The sequence below is a fragment of the Sapajus apella genome, unplaced genomic scaffold (genome assembly GCF_009761245.1).
Source record: "Sapajus apella isolate SASKATOON/1434 unplaced genomic scaffold, GSC_monkey_1.0 scaffold72, whole genome shotgun sequence".
Taxonomy (NCBI): domain Eukaryota; kingdom Metazoa; phylum Chordata; class Mammalia; order Primates; family Cebidae; genus Sapajus; species Sapajus apella.
In genome coordinates this window covers 7,524,914-7,539,059 of record NW_022437012.1, presented here as the reverse complement: position 1 = coordinate 7,539,059, position 14,146 = coordinate 7,524,914, and the positions used below count along the sequence as shown (strand labels likewise).

The 14,146-nt window shown below is 42.1% G+C and overlaps 1 protein-coding gene across 1 annotated transcript in view; it reads left to right on the top strand.

Annotated features, from left to right (window-relative positions):
• The first annotated feature begins 5,357 nt into the window (after window positions 1-5,357).
• Window positions 5,358-14,146, top strand: part of ACTR3 (actin related protein 3) — a 74,891-nt gene continuing 66,102 nt past the window's right edge. The window contains exon 1 of the mRNA XM_032250669.1: window positions 5,358-6,122. Coding sequence (XP_032106560.1) covers window positions 6,079-6,122 — 44 coding nt within the window. The 5' untranslated portion in view covers window positions 5,358-6,078. The remainder of the gene's footprint in view (window positions 6,123-14,146) is intronic.

The following is a 14,146-nucleotide window of genomic DNA, read 5'->3' as shown; positions in this document are numbered from 1 at the left end:
ATTAGCAGGGTTTCTTGGGCTGCACCTGTAGTCTCAGCTACTCCGGAGGCTGAGGCAGGTGAATTGCTTAAACCTAGGAGGCAGGCGGAGGTTGCAGTGAACCAAGATCAAGCCACTGCATTCCAGCCTGGGCGACAGAGTGAGACTCCACCTCAAAAGACAGGCAAACAAACAAACAAATAAACACAATAGAAATTTATTTCTCATAGTTCTGGAAGCTGAGATGTCCAAGATCAAGATGTGAGCAGATTCATCTTTGGAGAAAGGCTGCTTTCCAGTTCATAGATGGCTGTCTTCTTGTGTCCTCACATAATGGAAAGTTTGAGGCAATTCTTTGGGGTCTCTCTTAAAAGGGCAATAATCCCATTCATGAGGGGTCTGCCCTCATGACATAATCACTTCCCAAAGGCCCCACTTCCTAATACCATCACCGTTAGAATTTTTTTTTTTTTTTTTTTTTTCACCGTTAGAATTTCAACACATGAATTGGTGGAGGGAGAGAGAACATAGACTTTCAGTCTATAGCTCCCAGGGATGTGGCCACTGAATAAAATATTCTACAACTTCATTTTAAAACCAGGGTAGATTAAGTTTATAAGTCACATATGAAAACCAGTTTAACTTATAGTCACATAAAACTTTTGATAAAAAACAACACTAGTTGATAAGCCATTTTACTCACAGGACTTGGCTCTGAAGAAATGACTTTTGGCCAATCCTCAAAATGAAATCTACTCCCAAAGGGCAAGATCTGACACCAGTGAAGACCTTTAAAACAAGGTACTGTAGGTTTTGAAGGCAAATCTAAAGAAGAGCTTCTAAAAATACTCTGCACAATGGTAGCATTAAAAGAGTAGGCACACAGGCACCAAGATAACATCTGTGAAGAGGAGGACAAGCTTTTGGATGTTTAATTTTGTATGTTTAGGTAATAAGTCAGTCATTACTTTATAATTAAACCACATTCCTCTTGATCTGTCCTTAATGAGATCACTCTGTAATTTATAATAGGGTTTCTTACCAAATTCAAGCTTTATAACAACCCTATAGGTTAAGTATTTCTGTCAATTTTATAGATGAAGAACCAAAGTCAAAGAGTCATACTCAATTCATGTGTCTTGATTCTAAAATTCAGTGCTCTTTCTACACAATAAGTTAGTTGTTAAGGTCACACAACTTGAGAAGTGAGAAGACAGTTTTCATAGTCTCTCCCCTCTAACCACTTACCTGCTCCCAATCAATGCTCTGTGAATTTGATTCATTGCCAATTTGCAAATAGTCATCCCTGTAGTACACACCTAAGCTGGTGTTTAAAATACTATTTCTCGGCCAGGCGTGGTGGCTCATGCCTATAATCCCAGGACTTTGGGAGGCCAAGGCAGGCAGATCACGAGGTCAAGAGATTGAGCCCATTCTCAACAACATGGTGAAACCCCATCTCTACTAAAAAAATACAAAAATTAGCTGGGTGTGGTGACACGCACCTGTAGTCCCAGCTACTCGGGAGGCTGAGGCAGGAGAACTGCTTGAACTGGGGAGGCGGAGGTTGCAGTGAGCTGAGATCGTGCCACTGCACTCCAGCCAGCATGGCGCCTGGCGACAGAGAGAGACTCTATCTCAAAAAAAAAACAAAACACACACACACACACACACACACACACACACACACACACACAAAACTATTTCTAATCTTAAATTAATGGAAATTGAGTGACATGAATTTCCTCGACACTTTTTAAGATCCAAAGACATTTGCTAATTTGTCGTTACAATTAAAGAGCCCCCAAAAGGCATAAGAACATTTTGGACTCTGTTTCTTAGTTTCTTTAAGATATTGTATCGGGGAAAAATCACTTAAACTCTATGGGCTTAGGCTTCTTAAATTTGATGCAAGTAATGGGAGCTTGCTATGGCTAACTTGAGCCAAAGGAGAAGGATACTGCAAGACTCACAAATGCTTGAAAGGTTGGGAACAGGTTTGGAAATGGGTGAGAACCAAGCACCTCGCTGACCTGAACTAAAGGAAATTGAGGTGCTATTAGGGAGAAATATGAAATGGAATATGAAATGTCTCTGACATCCTTTGCTTCTGTGTTTTGAAATGAGTAAGCAGGGAGGGGGTGCATATGCAAACAGGGTGGTCAGAAATGCTTTGGCCGGATGTGTATCTGACGGCTATGTGCAGCTGAGGAAGGCTGGGCCACCACAGTGGCAGAGAGGCTGGCCAATCTTGCATGCAGCAAACAGGAAGTAGAAGAGATCTTAAGCAAGCAAAGTGTTTGGGTAGATAGATTATAAGGAATAAGCACAAAGCGTTGAAACCTTCCAAATGCTTCTAACAGTTACTGCCTTTACAAATACAGGACAGTCTTGTCTATGTGAGACTGTGACAGTTTCCTCATGCCTATGAAATGAGAGATGGTACTTAGCGCTGACATGAGCTTCATAGTTGAAGGCAACAAACTACTGAACCACATTTAGCTTCTGAAATTGAAAGATGCAAACTGGCAGGCCACAGGTCAGATATGACATGCAGAAAAAAATTACTGTCTTACTCTGGTTTGTGCTGCTTACAGAATACCAGAGACTGGGTAATTTACAAAGAACAGAAATTGGCCAGGCGTGGTGGCTCACGCCTGTAGTCCCAGCACTTTGGGAGGCTGAGGCAGGTGGATCAGGAGGTCAGAAGTTCAAGACCAGCCTGGGCAATATGGGGAAACCCTATCTCTACTAAAAATACAAAACTTAGCTGGGTGTGATGGCGCATGACTATAATTCCAGCTACCGGGGAGGCTGGGGCAGAAGAATCGCTTGAACCCAGGAGGCGGAGGTTGCAGTGAGTTGAGATTGTGCTACTGCACTCTAGCCTGGGCAACAGAGGAAGACTCTGTCAAAAAAAAAAAAAAGAACAGAATATTTTTCATAGTTTTAGAGACTGAGAAGTCTAAGATCAAAGGGCCAATATCTGGTGAAGGTGTCCTTGCTGTGTCAAAACATGATGGAAGGCATCACATGGGCAAGAGAGAGGGAAGAGGGGCAAACTCCTTTTTATCAGAAACCCAGTCCTGTGATCCATTCATGAAGACAGCCTCCTCTTGACCTAACCACCTCATAAAACTCCCACCTTGCAACACTGTCGCATTGGAGATTATATTTCTAATTCATGAACTTTGGGGAACACATTCAAACCGCAACAGTTACCAAAGATAAAAATGCAGATTTCAGATTTCTCTTGGGGAAAAAAAAAAAGTACCAGGCCTGTATTTCAACACAGGAACAGTTGTCTGCTGCCTTCTGTTGAGTTGTGGGCTTCTTGCATTGCCATAACCTCCTCATGGTCCCCTTCATTCATAACAGTACCTACCTAGACCTCGAAGCACCAGTGTCCAACCCTGCTTAACTACTTCCGCGACAACTGTGCAAGAGTGTGGGCAGCCATCTTAAGCGCCACTGGCATGGCCTGTCCAAGTGATCTAGGGCACTAACCTCTGCTCTTGGGACTTCTTTGGTAGGATCTCTTCAACCCTGACTTACTACTTGCAACTGCTGGAAACAACCATTGATTCTACCCCTACTCAGCCACATCTGTCTTTTCTGTCAGAGCCAATCCTCAAGCATATGCTTCCTCAAAGGATGCAAGTAGTAGAAGTGACAGCAAAGAAACCCCATCTAGCATCTTCTAAAATATAGCAGAGAAACGAACAACAATGCATCTCAGAGAACCACTTGTTTGACTTCTTTGGAAACAACCTCTAAGAAAAGACTTCTTTTGTGAATAGCTGTAGACATGCTGGACACTAACTGATGATGATGCCCTTTAGTGAGTCTCCTCTGCACATACCTGATCTCATCTGGAAGCTGGCCCTCACATGCTTCTATCCCTGAACTCTGGAACACATTATATCACACAATGCATGATTCAATCTGGACTCTGCTGGAGCCATTTTCTAAAAAGCGGCCACAACATTTTCTTGCCTAAATCCTTTCAAGTTGCTTTATTTTTTTTTTGAACTAATTACCATAAATCTACTTTATCAAGCTGCTTTTAAGATCAAACTTTAAAATGCTTAGAGCAGTCTACAAATTCTTGTACTGTTTGACTCTTCCTTACCTCTCAGGCTTCATCTCCTATTGCATCTTCCCTGACTCTTTCATTTTGACCATATGGATCTTCTTTAAGTTTTTGGAAGAAGCCAAGCTTGTTCCTACCTCAGGTCCTTGACACTTGCTGTTTCCTCTCCTGGGAGACTCTTACCCCCATCTCAGGTTTTACATATCAGCTGGTCAGACTCCTTCCCTGCCTTCCACCTCCCTTCCATTCTCCCATTCCTCGCCTTCATTTCTCAGAGTCCTCAGTTCTCTTCTTTCTATTGCTCTTAACACAATTTGTCTGTTTCCTGCTAATCTGTAAACTCTACAAAAGACCTTAACTATTTTCCATCCCAGGGAATATTCAGTCAGCACAGTCCCTGCCATAATAGAGTAGGTAAGCAGTACTTCGCTGTCAAATGAATAAATGAAACACCCAATTCCATCCCCCAGGCCAGCTTAATACCACACTATATTATTATATGGACTGAATAAGACATCCTTGCTTTTAAGAAATATTTTTATTTTGGCTTCACATTAGCAAACTCAGAATGGTTTATCATAAGAAAACCCTGGTGGAGAGGAATGATATTAACCTTCTAGGTTCCTAAAGTGGAACTAGGAACTTAGTAGAAATGCAAATTCTCAGCAGAGAATTCTGGGGGTGTGGCCCATCAATCTGTTTTAACAAACCTTTGAGGTGATTCTGATACACACTAAAGTTTGAAAGGTTTCTTTAAGGCTTTCCAGTTTCCTTTTTATTTTTTTTTTGGAGGGGGGGGGGGGGGGGGGGGGGGGGGTCCTCCCTATGTTGCCCAGGCTGGTCTCGAACTCCTAGCCTCAAGCTCTCCTATTCTTCCACCTTGGCCTTCTAGAGCATTGAAATTACATGCATGACCCACTGTGGCCGGCCTCCGTTTTTAACTTAAAACTTTTTTGGGGGGGATGGGAGGGAGTGCCCTTAATTTTTTCTATTATACTGCTTAGCAGACTCTTACTACTCCTGAGGGAAATCTTTGTCATAATCTAAAAACCTTGAATAAAGGCCTATTTGGATAGCGTATACCATGTAGAATATATTCCTGGGAGGTTTGCCTTCCTTAGGGACCCAGGTCAGCCCTGGGAGGTGGGGGCTGGGGAGCAGGGCTACATTCTAAAGTCCTGTAACAACGTACAAGTACAACTGAAGAAAACTCGCAACAAAGGCCTAAGGGCCACGGTGACAAGTCTTTGTTCATCCGTTCCCCGACTGCTCACCCTGATACCGCTCTTTTCCACCCAGAAAAGCAGCCACTCAACTTTTTAGAATGGATGCATGCCGCGGACGTTTTCGATTAGGCCGCTTTCTCCCAGGAACTGGAGGATATTCGTGGCTGCAGGAGGCGCTTCGACTCTTTCACCAACCTAGCAAAGAAGCAGCTGAAACCAACCCAAGGGCTGCAACCGAAAAGCCCCTGCCAGCTTTAGAAGCAGAACCAGGAGCTCGGCTAGACTTCTCCGCCTCTATCCTCCTGGAAAACTCGCAATGGATTTCACTAACTTCGGGATCGGAGCCCCGGCAGGCGAACGCACCTTATTGCGCATGCTCGCTGGCCCCTCCCGCTCGGAGCGGAAGGGGGAGCGCTCGGGGCCTCAGCCTGGCCTGGCCGGGGCGTCGGCACCGGCGGCCATCTTGGCTTCCCGGGGAAAGGCGGCGTGAGGGGAAGAAGTTGTAGGGTGGGGGCAGGAGTGAGGAGGAGGGAAGAGAGAGGGGGAGGAGGCCGCGGCGGGGCAGGGCGGGGACTGCCTGCCTGCCTGGGTTGCGGAAGTGATAGCCGCTGACCGAGCCTGCTGCTTTCTTGCTACTGCTTCGGCTTCCCGGCTACCCCCCGGACGGTGAGGGCGGCCCGGCTGTGGATGGTCAGATAGCCCCTGTCTCCCGCCGCCAATCTCTGGCCCCTAGCAGCACGGAGCAGACGGCGGCAGCAGCAGCAGCAGGCGAGGAGGAAGATGGCGGGACGGCTGCCGGCCTGTGTAGTGGACTGTGGCACGGGGTAAGGGGGCTGACGGGCGGGGGTGGGGAAACTGAGGCGGAGGAAGGAAAATGGCGGGGGAGGGAGGAGACCGGGAAATGAATGGTGCGGCAAGGCGCCGCCGCCGGCTGTCAGTCCTAGTCCCGGCGGCTAGCAAGGGGTGGGGCTCGGAGCCAGGGCCTCGCCGGTCCCCTAGTTTCCCCCTCCTAGGACTGGGGCGGGGGCGCGGGCCCGAGATTCAACCTCCAACCCTCAGCGGCTTCCTCCGCCCGACCCCTCGCGGCCCTTCCCCCACTGCGGTGGGCTGTGCCGCCCAAAGAGTGCTGGGGACGGTCGCTTTGGGGGTGGTCCCCGGGCCCGACCCATCCGGCTTGCCTTTCCCTCCGCGCACCTTTTCCCCGTGGGTTTGGGGACCCAGAGGCCGTGCTCGGGGACTGGCCTGGCAGAGGAGCTAGAAAAGAGAAGCGCTCCTGGTAGGTTTTGCAAGATCGCAGTGACAACACTCTGCCCAGGGTGTGGGTGGGGAAAGGGAAGAATCGGACTCTGAAAATGGGAACCTACAGCGGGGCTTTCATATGACCACCCACCTTCTCTTTTCGACTCCCGGTCATTTCCATCTCCCTCTGCATTGTAACCGGTGAACCAAGTCACATTTTAATTCGAGAGAGAAAAATGTCATGTGTTACTTCTGTAGCCTCAAAAAGTCCCCCAGTGAGCAAGCGCGCTGCAACTTCCTTAGTTTTGTCAAAGCCGCTTCCTGCTTTCAGTCTTTTATACCCTTATAAGGTAGTTTTTCGTTTCCAACCTGAACACATCTTATTAGAACTTTTAAAATTAAGCAGGTTTTAAGGAGACTGAATTAACAGTGCTTGGTATCCATTTATGTAACTTAAAAAAATGTACTTGTGTTTCATGGAGAGGGGAGAAAGGAAGCACCCTGGAAAATAAACTAATTTAAGTTGCATACGTTCCTTCCGTGATGGTATCTTGAAGGAAGGAGGAAGGAAGGTATAGAGGTATATAGGAATGTGTTTAAGTTGCAAATAGTTACCCTTAGATCTGTAGGGTTGTTTGCTAAAATATAGAATGGCTTTAAAGTGGTCATTCATTTTGTATTAATAGACATTTTAGAGAGTTGTACCACACTTTGTATAACTACATAGAGAGTAGGCTTCTTTTATTTTAATGTAGAATCACTGCTTCACGATGACATATAGGAAAGTGTTTTCTTTTTTCTGTGATTACATTACTCTAATTCCCAAACACTTCCAATTTTATTTTTGAGGGGGAAGGCAGTGAGAGGTGGACTGCAAGGCTTTAAAAAAAAATTATTGTTAATCATAATTATTAATAATTTTCATTATTGTTCCTTAAAAGATTGTATGTCTTTCACTCTTTATTCCATGTAAAATTTCTTTAATCTTCATTCTCATAACTAGCTAGTGTGGCAGTTTCTAAAATCCCAGTCAGGTGAAACAACCAACTTAATATTCTCCCCAGGAAAACACTAGCCTAGATTAGCCTTGAAACATCTATGTATTTTTTCGATGAACACTTCCTTAGTTTCTTCTTAATCCAGTCTCATTTCTGTGAACCAATAATTTTTTTTTTCTTTCCCCCTTCTTCGCTTAATTGGTGAGTAGTTTTATGTCTAGGTTCAGTTTTAAAATTAGATTTGGCCTGAGTCAGTAGGACTTTTCAAATATGTTTTGTTGAAGTGACAATACAGCTACATAATTAATGTTTTAGAAATTACTGAATTGTCATAAAAATAGTGTAAATAATTGCTGCCCTAAGAAAGAACATGGTAACATCTCAAGTAGTATGTTACTTTTATTCTTTCCACCTTTTCCCTTTTGAAATAGTTTTGAATTAGTATACTAGATATCTCTTTGAGGTTAACTGTCCTTAAGTGACCTCTTTTCCTAAAGGGCAACCTTGAATTTAAAACATGCTGAATGACCAGTAGGACCAGGGAGAGGGGTTCAATTTAATCTAGGATATTTCTGTTTTAAAATTTTGATTTTTACAGTAGTATATTTTGACATTATTACACTGGTTTCCCCAACAAGTAGAGGTTGTTAACTGCGTTCATGATTTTATTGGAACTTGATTAGGAGTCCATTTGCCACCTCACTCTCTTTTACAATTTGTCATTACCTGAAATTCCCCCTTTAGAGTTTCAGTTATTTTGGTCCTCAAAAGGCTTTTTGGGCTCTCGAGTTGCCAATGGTTCTTCCAGGAAAGTTACACCTTCAACTTTATTAACACATGGATAAGTCCTTGAGGTTGGGGCCCTGAGATAGGCATCTCTAAGTATGGCCTTAATAGGGAATTTTTACATTTCAAAATTCTGTGGTCCCCGAATGCAAATTGTGCACCTATAATTCTATTTCTTTATGCTTTAGAGAATGTATTCAGCCCTTAGGTCTCTAAATTACAATTACCCACTTAGTTTAAGTAAAAAATTATAACCTGAATTAGGTTGTTCATTTCATTCATTATATAAATTAGGGAAAAGGTGGCTGATAAAAAAAATGGCCATCTGTAAAACTTGATTGTCTTAGACAAGAAGGCTGTTAAGGGTTAGGAGACTTGAAACTTAATCCCAAAACTGTTAGGGATTGTCCAGCAAAACTCAGCATATGAATCGCGTAGATTCAGGTCATAAAAGAGAATACTTATTTTGAAAAGAATTTGAAAAGGAATACTTCCTTCATTCACATTGATACCCTCACCTACACACTTTCTTGGTCTGTATTGGAAAGCATTGTAAAATACAGTTTGAGCACATAGCTTCCCATTGATTGCTTAAAAACTAGCAGAACTCAAACCTGGTATTAGTGGTGAGGAAAGCATTTTTTTTTAACGGCATTCACAGACTTTTTTTTTTTAATTGTAACACTTGTATGATCATCCTAAGGTTTTTTTTTTTGGGTGGGGGAGGGGAATTTCTTTTTAATTTTTTTTTTTTTAAATGCCTGTTTTTACTGAAGCTTCTCTATCATTCAAGGCAAATGGGGGACTCCTTACATACTTTTGTCATATCGTAGCTTCGTTACAGAGCTGCACTGTGAATTTTTTCTCCTTTATGCCTTTTTTTCCCCTGGTAAATACTATGTTGGTAAATTATTTCCATTTATTACGATAGCAGAGGCTAATACAGCCTTATGTCAAAGTCTTGGATGTATTCATGTCTGGAGTGAATTAAGGAGTTTTGCTAATTGACTTCAACTTCTTAGCAATCTTAAAATGTAAGCATAAATATTTTGTAGGAGTCAGTGAAAGAGGAGCATATTTGTATTGTGGCCACATTGTAGCAATTAGTGCAGATAAGACTGATCTTGTTTGAGAGATGTGAGGAAAATCTGGGTAGATATATGTGGAAAGTTCATGTTTCTTCCATGAATTCTGTACATATTGTTTAATAATAATGCTTTTTCTTTCGTTCTTTCTTTTTTTTGAGACTGAGTTTCTCGTCTCCCAGGCTGGAATGCCATGAGGGTATCTTGGCTCACTGCATCCTCCGCCTCCTGGGTTCAAGCGATTTTCCTGCCTTAGCCTCTCAAGTAGTTGGATTACAGGCGCCTGCCACCACACCCAGCTAATTCTTGTAATTTTAGTAGAGTCGGAGTTTCATCATGTTGGCCAGGCTGGTGTTGAACTCCTGACTTCAGCTCATCTGCCTGTCTTGGCCTCCCAAAGTGCTGAAATTACAGGTGTGAGCCACTGTGCCTGGCCTACTAATTGCAGATGGCTATTTCTTTAGCCATCTCCAAAGGCAGAGACGTTCACAATATCTTGTTAACCAAAAAGCACTCAAAGAAATTCTTATTCCTTGATGAGTCATGTTTGCATGCTGTTTGAAGTAAGTACAACAGACATGCCCCTGGTGAGAAGTCAGATTCTTTCTCAGACTTAGCGAAAAACTCTCTCTCATTTCCTACCTGCCAATTTTGTGTTGAAATAGTGACTTTGGATTACAAATACTGTATTGCAGTGAATGAACTTTCCAGTTTTATTATAAGACACAGTTCAGAATTTTAGGCACAGAAGGGAAAGGTCACTTGTGGAGGACCTACTGGCCATGCTTTCTATGACAGCTATTTTTTAACCTAATTTTATAAGTGAAAAAACAGGATTAGAGAATTTAAATTACTTTTTTTGATGCCATCTAGCTAGGAGGTGGTTCCATCTGCTATTTGGACCTGAGTTCTTCTGTATTTAAGTCCTGTGTTCTTTCTTTTAACACTTTAGGGACTCTCCTAGGAGACTGCCTTTTCAGAACTGTATGTGTTGCTTTATTTTTGTTAGTAAAGTTAACTCTATTCCTATTTAAAGTCATCTTACAAAAAAAAATCTCAGCCTTATGAATTTGATTCACTTAGAGAAACCCTTCTGTGTAATCTTTCTTACTTGGTTTACGTTTTCCCCCTCCTGGATGTGTGAATGCCTGGACTATTTTCTTGTTACTTTGCTTAAATTTAATCTCTAGAAAAAAATTACTATTTAGGTTGAGTTTCTCAGGAAATAATAATAGCTAGCATTTATCAAGAGTTGTATGTCAGGCCCTGTGCTTAATGCTTTGTATTATCTCATTAACTTTTCACAACAAACTGAGAAGTATTATCTTTGTTTTATAGGCTAGAAAATTTAGACTTAAGAGAGGCTAAGCTACTTACCCAAGATATTGTAGCAGTAAGTGTGGCAGAGCCTCTACACTAGATCTTCCTTCTGTTAAAGATGAACCTTTGACATGGCTTGGTGCATAGTAGGAATTCAAATCTTTGTTGTATGAATGAATGAACAAGAATTAGGAGTATGGTTTTAAAAAAACTATGCATCAGAAACACCCCATACCCCGTGACTCAGAATCTCAAGGGTTGGACTATGAATATTCATTTTGGTAGGCTTCCTAGATGATTCTTCAGCAGCCCACTTAAGGGCCAACTTTGCAGAAATTCTGAAACCTGGTATTGCCAGTGGAGATGGAGCAGAAGAGATAAGTTAGGACAAGATTTTTTTTTTTTTTTCTTTTTACTTTTTTTTCCTGCAAGTTATATTCTGTGTTATTTTATTTGTGGATAGCACGGGCTTTGTAGTCATCTGTTTTTGAGTTCAAGCTCTGTCACTTAATAGCTATATGACTTTTATACACGTGAACTGCTGTAGGTCTTATTTCTTCCCATCTGTAATTTGGAGATGATAGTATTTACCTTATAGTAGGTTTTTTTTGTTTGTTTTTGAGACGGCGTCTCTGTTGCCCAAATTGGAGTTCAGTGGCAAGATCGTGGCCCACTGCATCCTCAAACTTTTGGGTTTAAGCTATCTTCCTGCCTCAGTCTCCTGAGTAGCTGGGACTACAGGCACATGCCACAATGTGTGGCAACTTAAAAAAATTTTTTTTTTGGAGATGGGGTCTCACTGTGTTGCCCAGGCTGGTCTCAGACTTCTAGGCCCAAGTATCCTCTTGCTTTGGCTTCTCAAAGTGTTGAGATTACAGGTGTGAGCCACCATGTGCTGCAGCCTTTTGTTTTGTTTTGTTTTTTGATAATGCACGAGAATGGTTCAGCATAGTACCCAGCACAATATGTTTTAATCATAATAATCACTTTGGGAGGCCGAGGCGGGTGGATCACGAGGTCAAGAGATCGAGACCATCCTGGTCAACATGGTGACACCACGTCTCTACTAAGCTACAAAAAATTAGCTGGGCATGGTGGCACGTGCCTGTAATCCCAGCTACTCAGGAGGCTGAGGCAGGAGAATTGCCTGAACCCAGGAGGCGGAGGTTGCGGTGAGCCGAGATCGCGCCATTGCACTCCAGCCTGGGTAACAATCAGTTGGCTTTCTCTTTTTCTGAGTTTAAGTTCTGAAGGAAAGGAATACAGTGTGTTATGCATATTTTCTTATCTCCTGCACACCTTGGCCTGCCTGCCACACACAGTTCTCTGCACAGTCAAAATGTTTTTGCTGATTTGAGAGATTGAAGGAGGTATAGCTAGGACTTTGTAGTTGATTCCAGTGGATTGTAAATAGACATCAATGAATATTTCAAGATTGTGAGCCTGAGTGATTGGGACAATTAGGGAGTTAGCTTTAAGAAACTGAGTAAAACTGGAATTTGTTGTTGAATTTGGAATGATTATTTATAATTGGAAACATTCTAGAGGAAATTAAAAATACAGGATCTTTGGGAATGAAGGTGGGTATTTGGGAATCATTATAATTTGTTACTTGAGCTAATAATATGAGAGCATTCGGAGAAAACGGAAAGACTGAATATAACTATTCCTTCTTTAAAAAATTGTGGATAATGTGATCTAGTTTCTTGAGCATTGCAGTAACTGATCAGCTTGTGGTGACTGATCACTATGCTGACAGTCAATCTCCACCTATCTCATTCAGTTTTTATAGAGGCAAAATTCTTAATCAGGAGGAGAGTTTAGCACTAGCTAAATTTCCCTTGTCCAGCCTGCTCCTCCTCCCACAGCTTGTGGAAACAGCTAAAGGATTGGACTAGGAGCAGAAGTTTGGAATGGTTAAAATGTAGCAACATGTGTTTTCTGAAACAAAATTCCACTATAATAAAAAAGCATTTGAATGCTCCCTTGTAATTCTATTAGAACTTGTAGCCTTTTTAATGATACAACCTAATCAGTAATAGGCAGGAGTATAAAGAAGCAATTAAGTAATAATAGCACTTCAAAAATGTGTGCTGTAGCTTACCAAACACATTTATGAATTACTAGATAAAAGTGAGATAAGGTGATGTTATTGGATTGTTTTAAATTTAGTTCTTGAAAATAGTATGGTGACTAATACTACTTTATGTTCTGGTTTTATAACTTTGTATGGGCCTTTGTATCAGAAAACAACATAACTTACATAATTGATTAATACTAGAGCATAAAAAAATGTGTAGTTTTTCTAAAGGCCGATTTTGCAGAATTTTAATAATTTTGTTTCAGAATTTTCAAAATTCTTTTCAAACTGTGATTTAAATTCACGTCACTCTTACATACTCCTTGCAACCAGGAAATGAATAGCTTGACTTTGTATAGCCAGATGTTTGTTTTGTTTTGTTTTGTTTTTTGTTGAGACAGTCTTGCTCTGTCGTCCAGGCTAGAGTGCAATGGCGTGATCTTGGCTCAGTGAAACCTTTCTCTCCTGGGTTCAAGTTGTTCTCCTGCCTCAGCCTCCTGAGTAACTGGAATTATAGGTACCCGCCACGAGGCCCGGCTAATTTTTGTATTTTTAGTAGAGACGGGGTTTTACCATGTTGGCCACAGGCTGATCTCAACTGAGCCCAAGTGATCCGCCCGCCGTGGCCAGATGTGTTCTTTTAGCCTTCCTTCTGCTCTTCTCCCCAGTCCTAAACATACCTGAGAGAAATACTCATCTGTTCGGATACTCAACATTCCATCTTTTTTCCCCATCCAAGGACACTACGTAAACATTTTATTTTTAAACATTTTGTCCTTGCATTAAGACATCTTGCCATTTGTGAAAATGCAATACTCTTGGGAAGGGTGTCTATATTTTTCAGTATTTAGTGTAAAGGAGAGTATATAATGAGGAGGAGGAGGTTAAAAGTCCTAGAAAGAGAATTAGGGTGCAAAAGACCTTGCAGTTTAGGGTTGGCTTAATCTATTGTAAACATGTAAACCATGTTTTTAGTATTGGTCTATGATAGGACTCAAGTATTTACTTAGTTATAGAGATTATTTTAATTAAATCTAGTGTGCTTTTCTTCTGCTATAAGCATTTTAAAAATTCAGTTACTCGCTGGGCGCGGTGGCTCACGCCTGTAATCCCAGCACTTTGGGAGGCCGAGGCGGGTGGATCACGAGGTCAAGAGATCGAGACCATCCTGGTCAACATGGTGAAACCCCGTCTCTACTAAAATACAAAAAATTAGCTGGGCATGGTGGCGCGTGCCTGTAATCCCAGCTACTCAGGAGGCTGAGGCAGGAGAATTGCCTGAACCCAAGAGACGGAGGTTGCGGTGAGCCGAGATGGCGCCATTGCACTCCAGCCTGGGT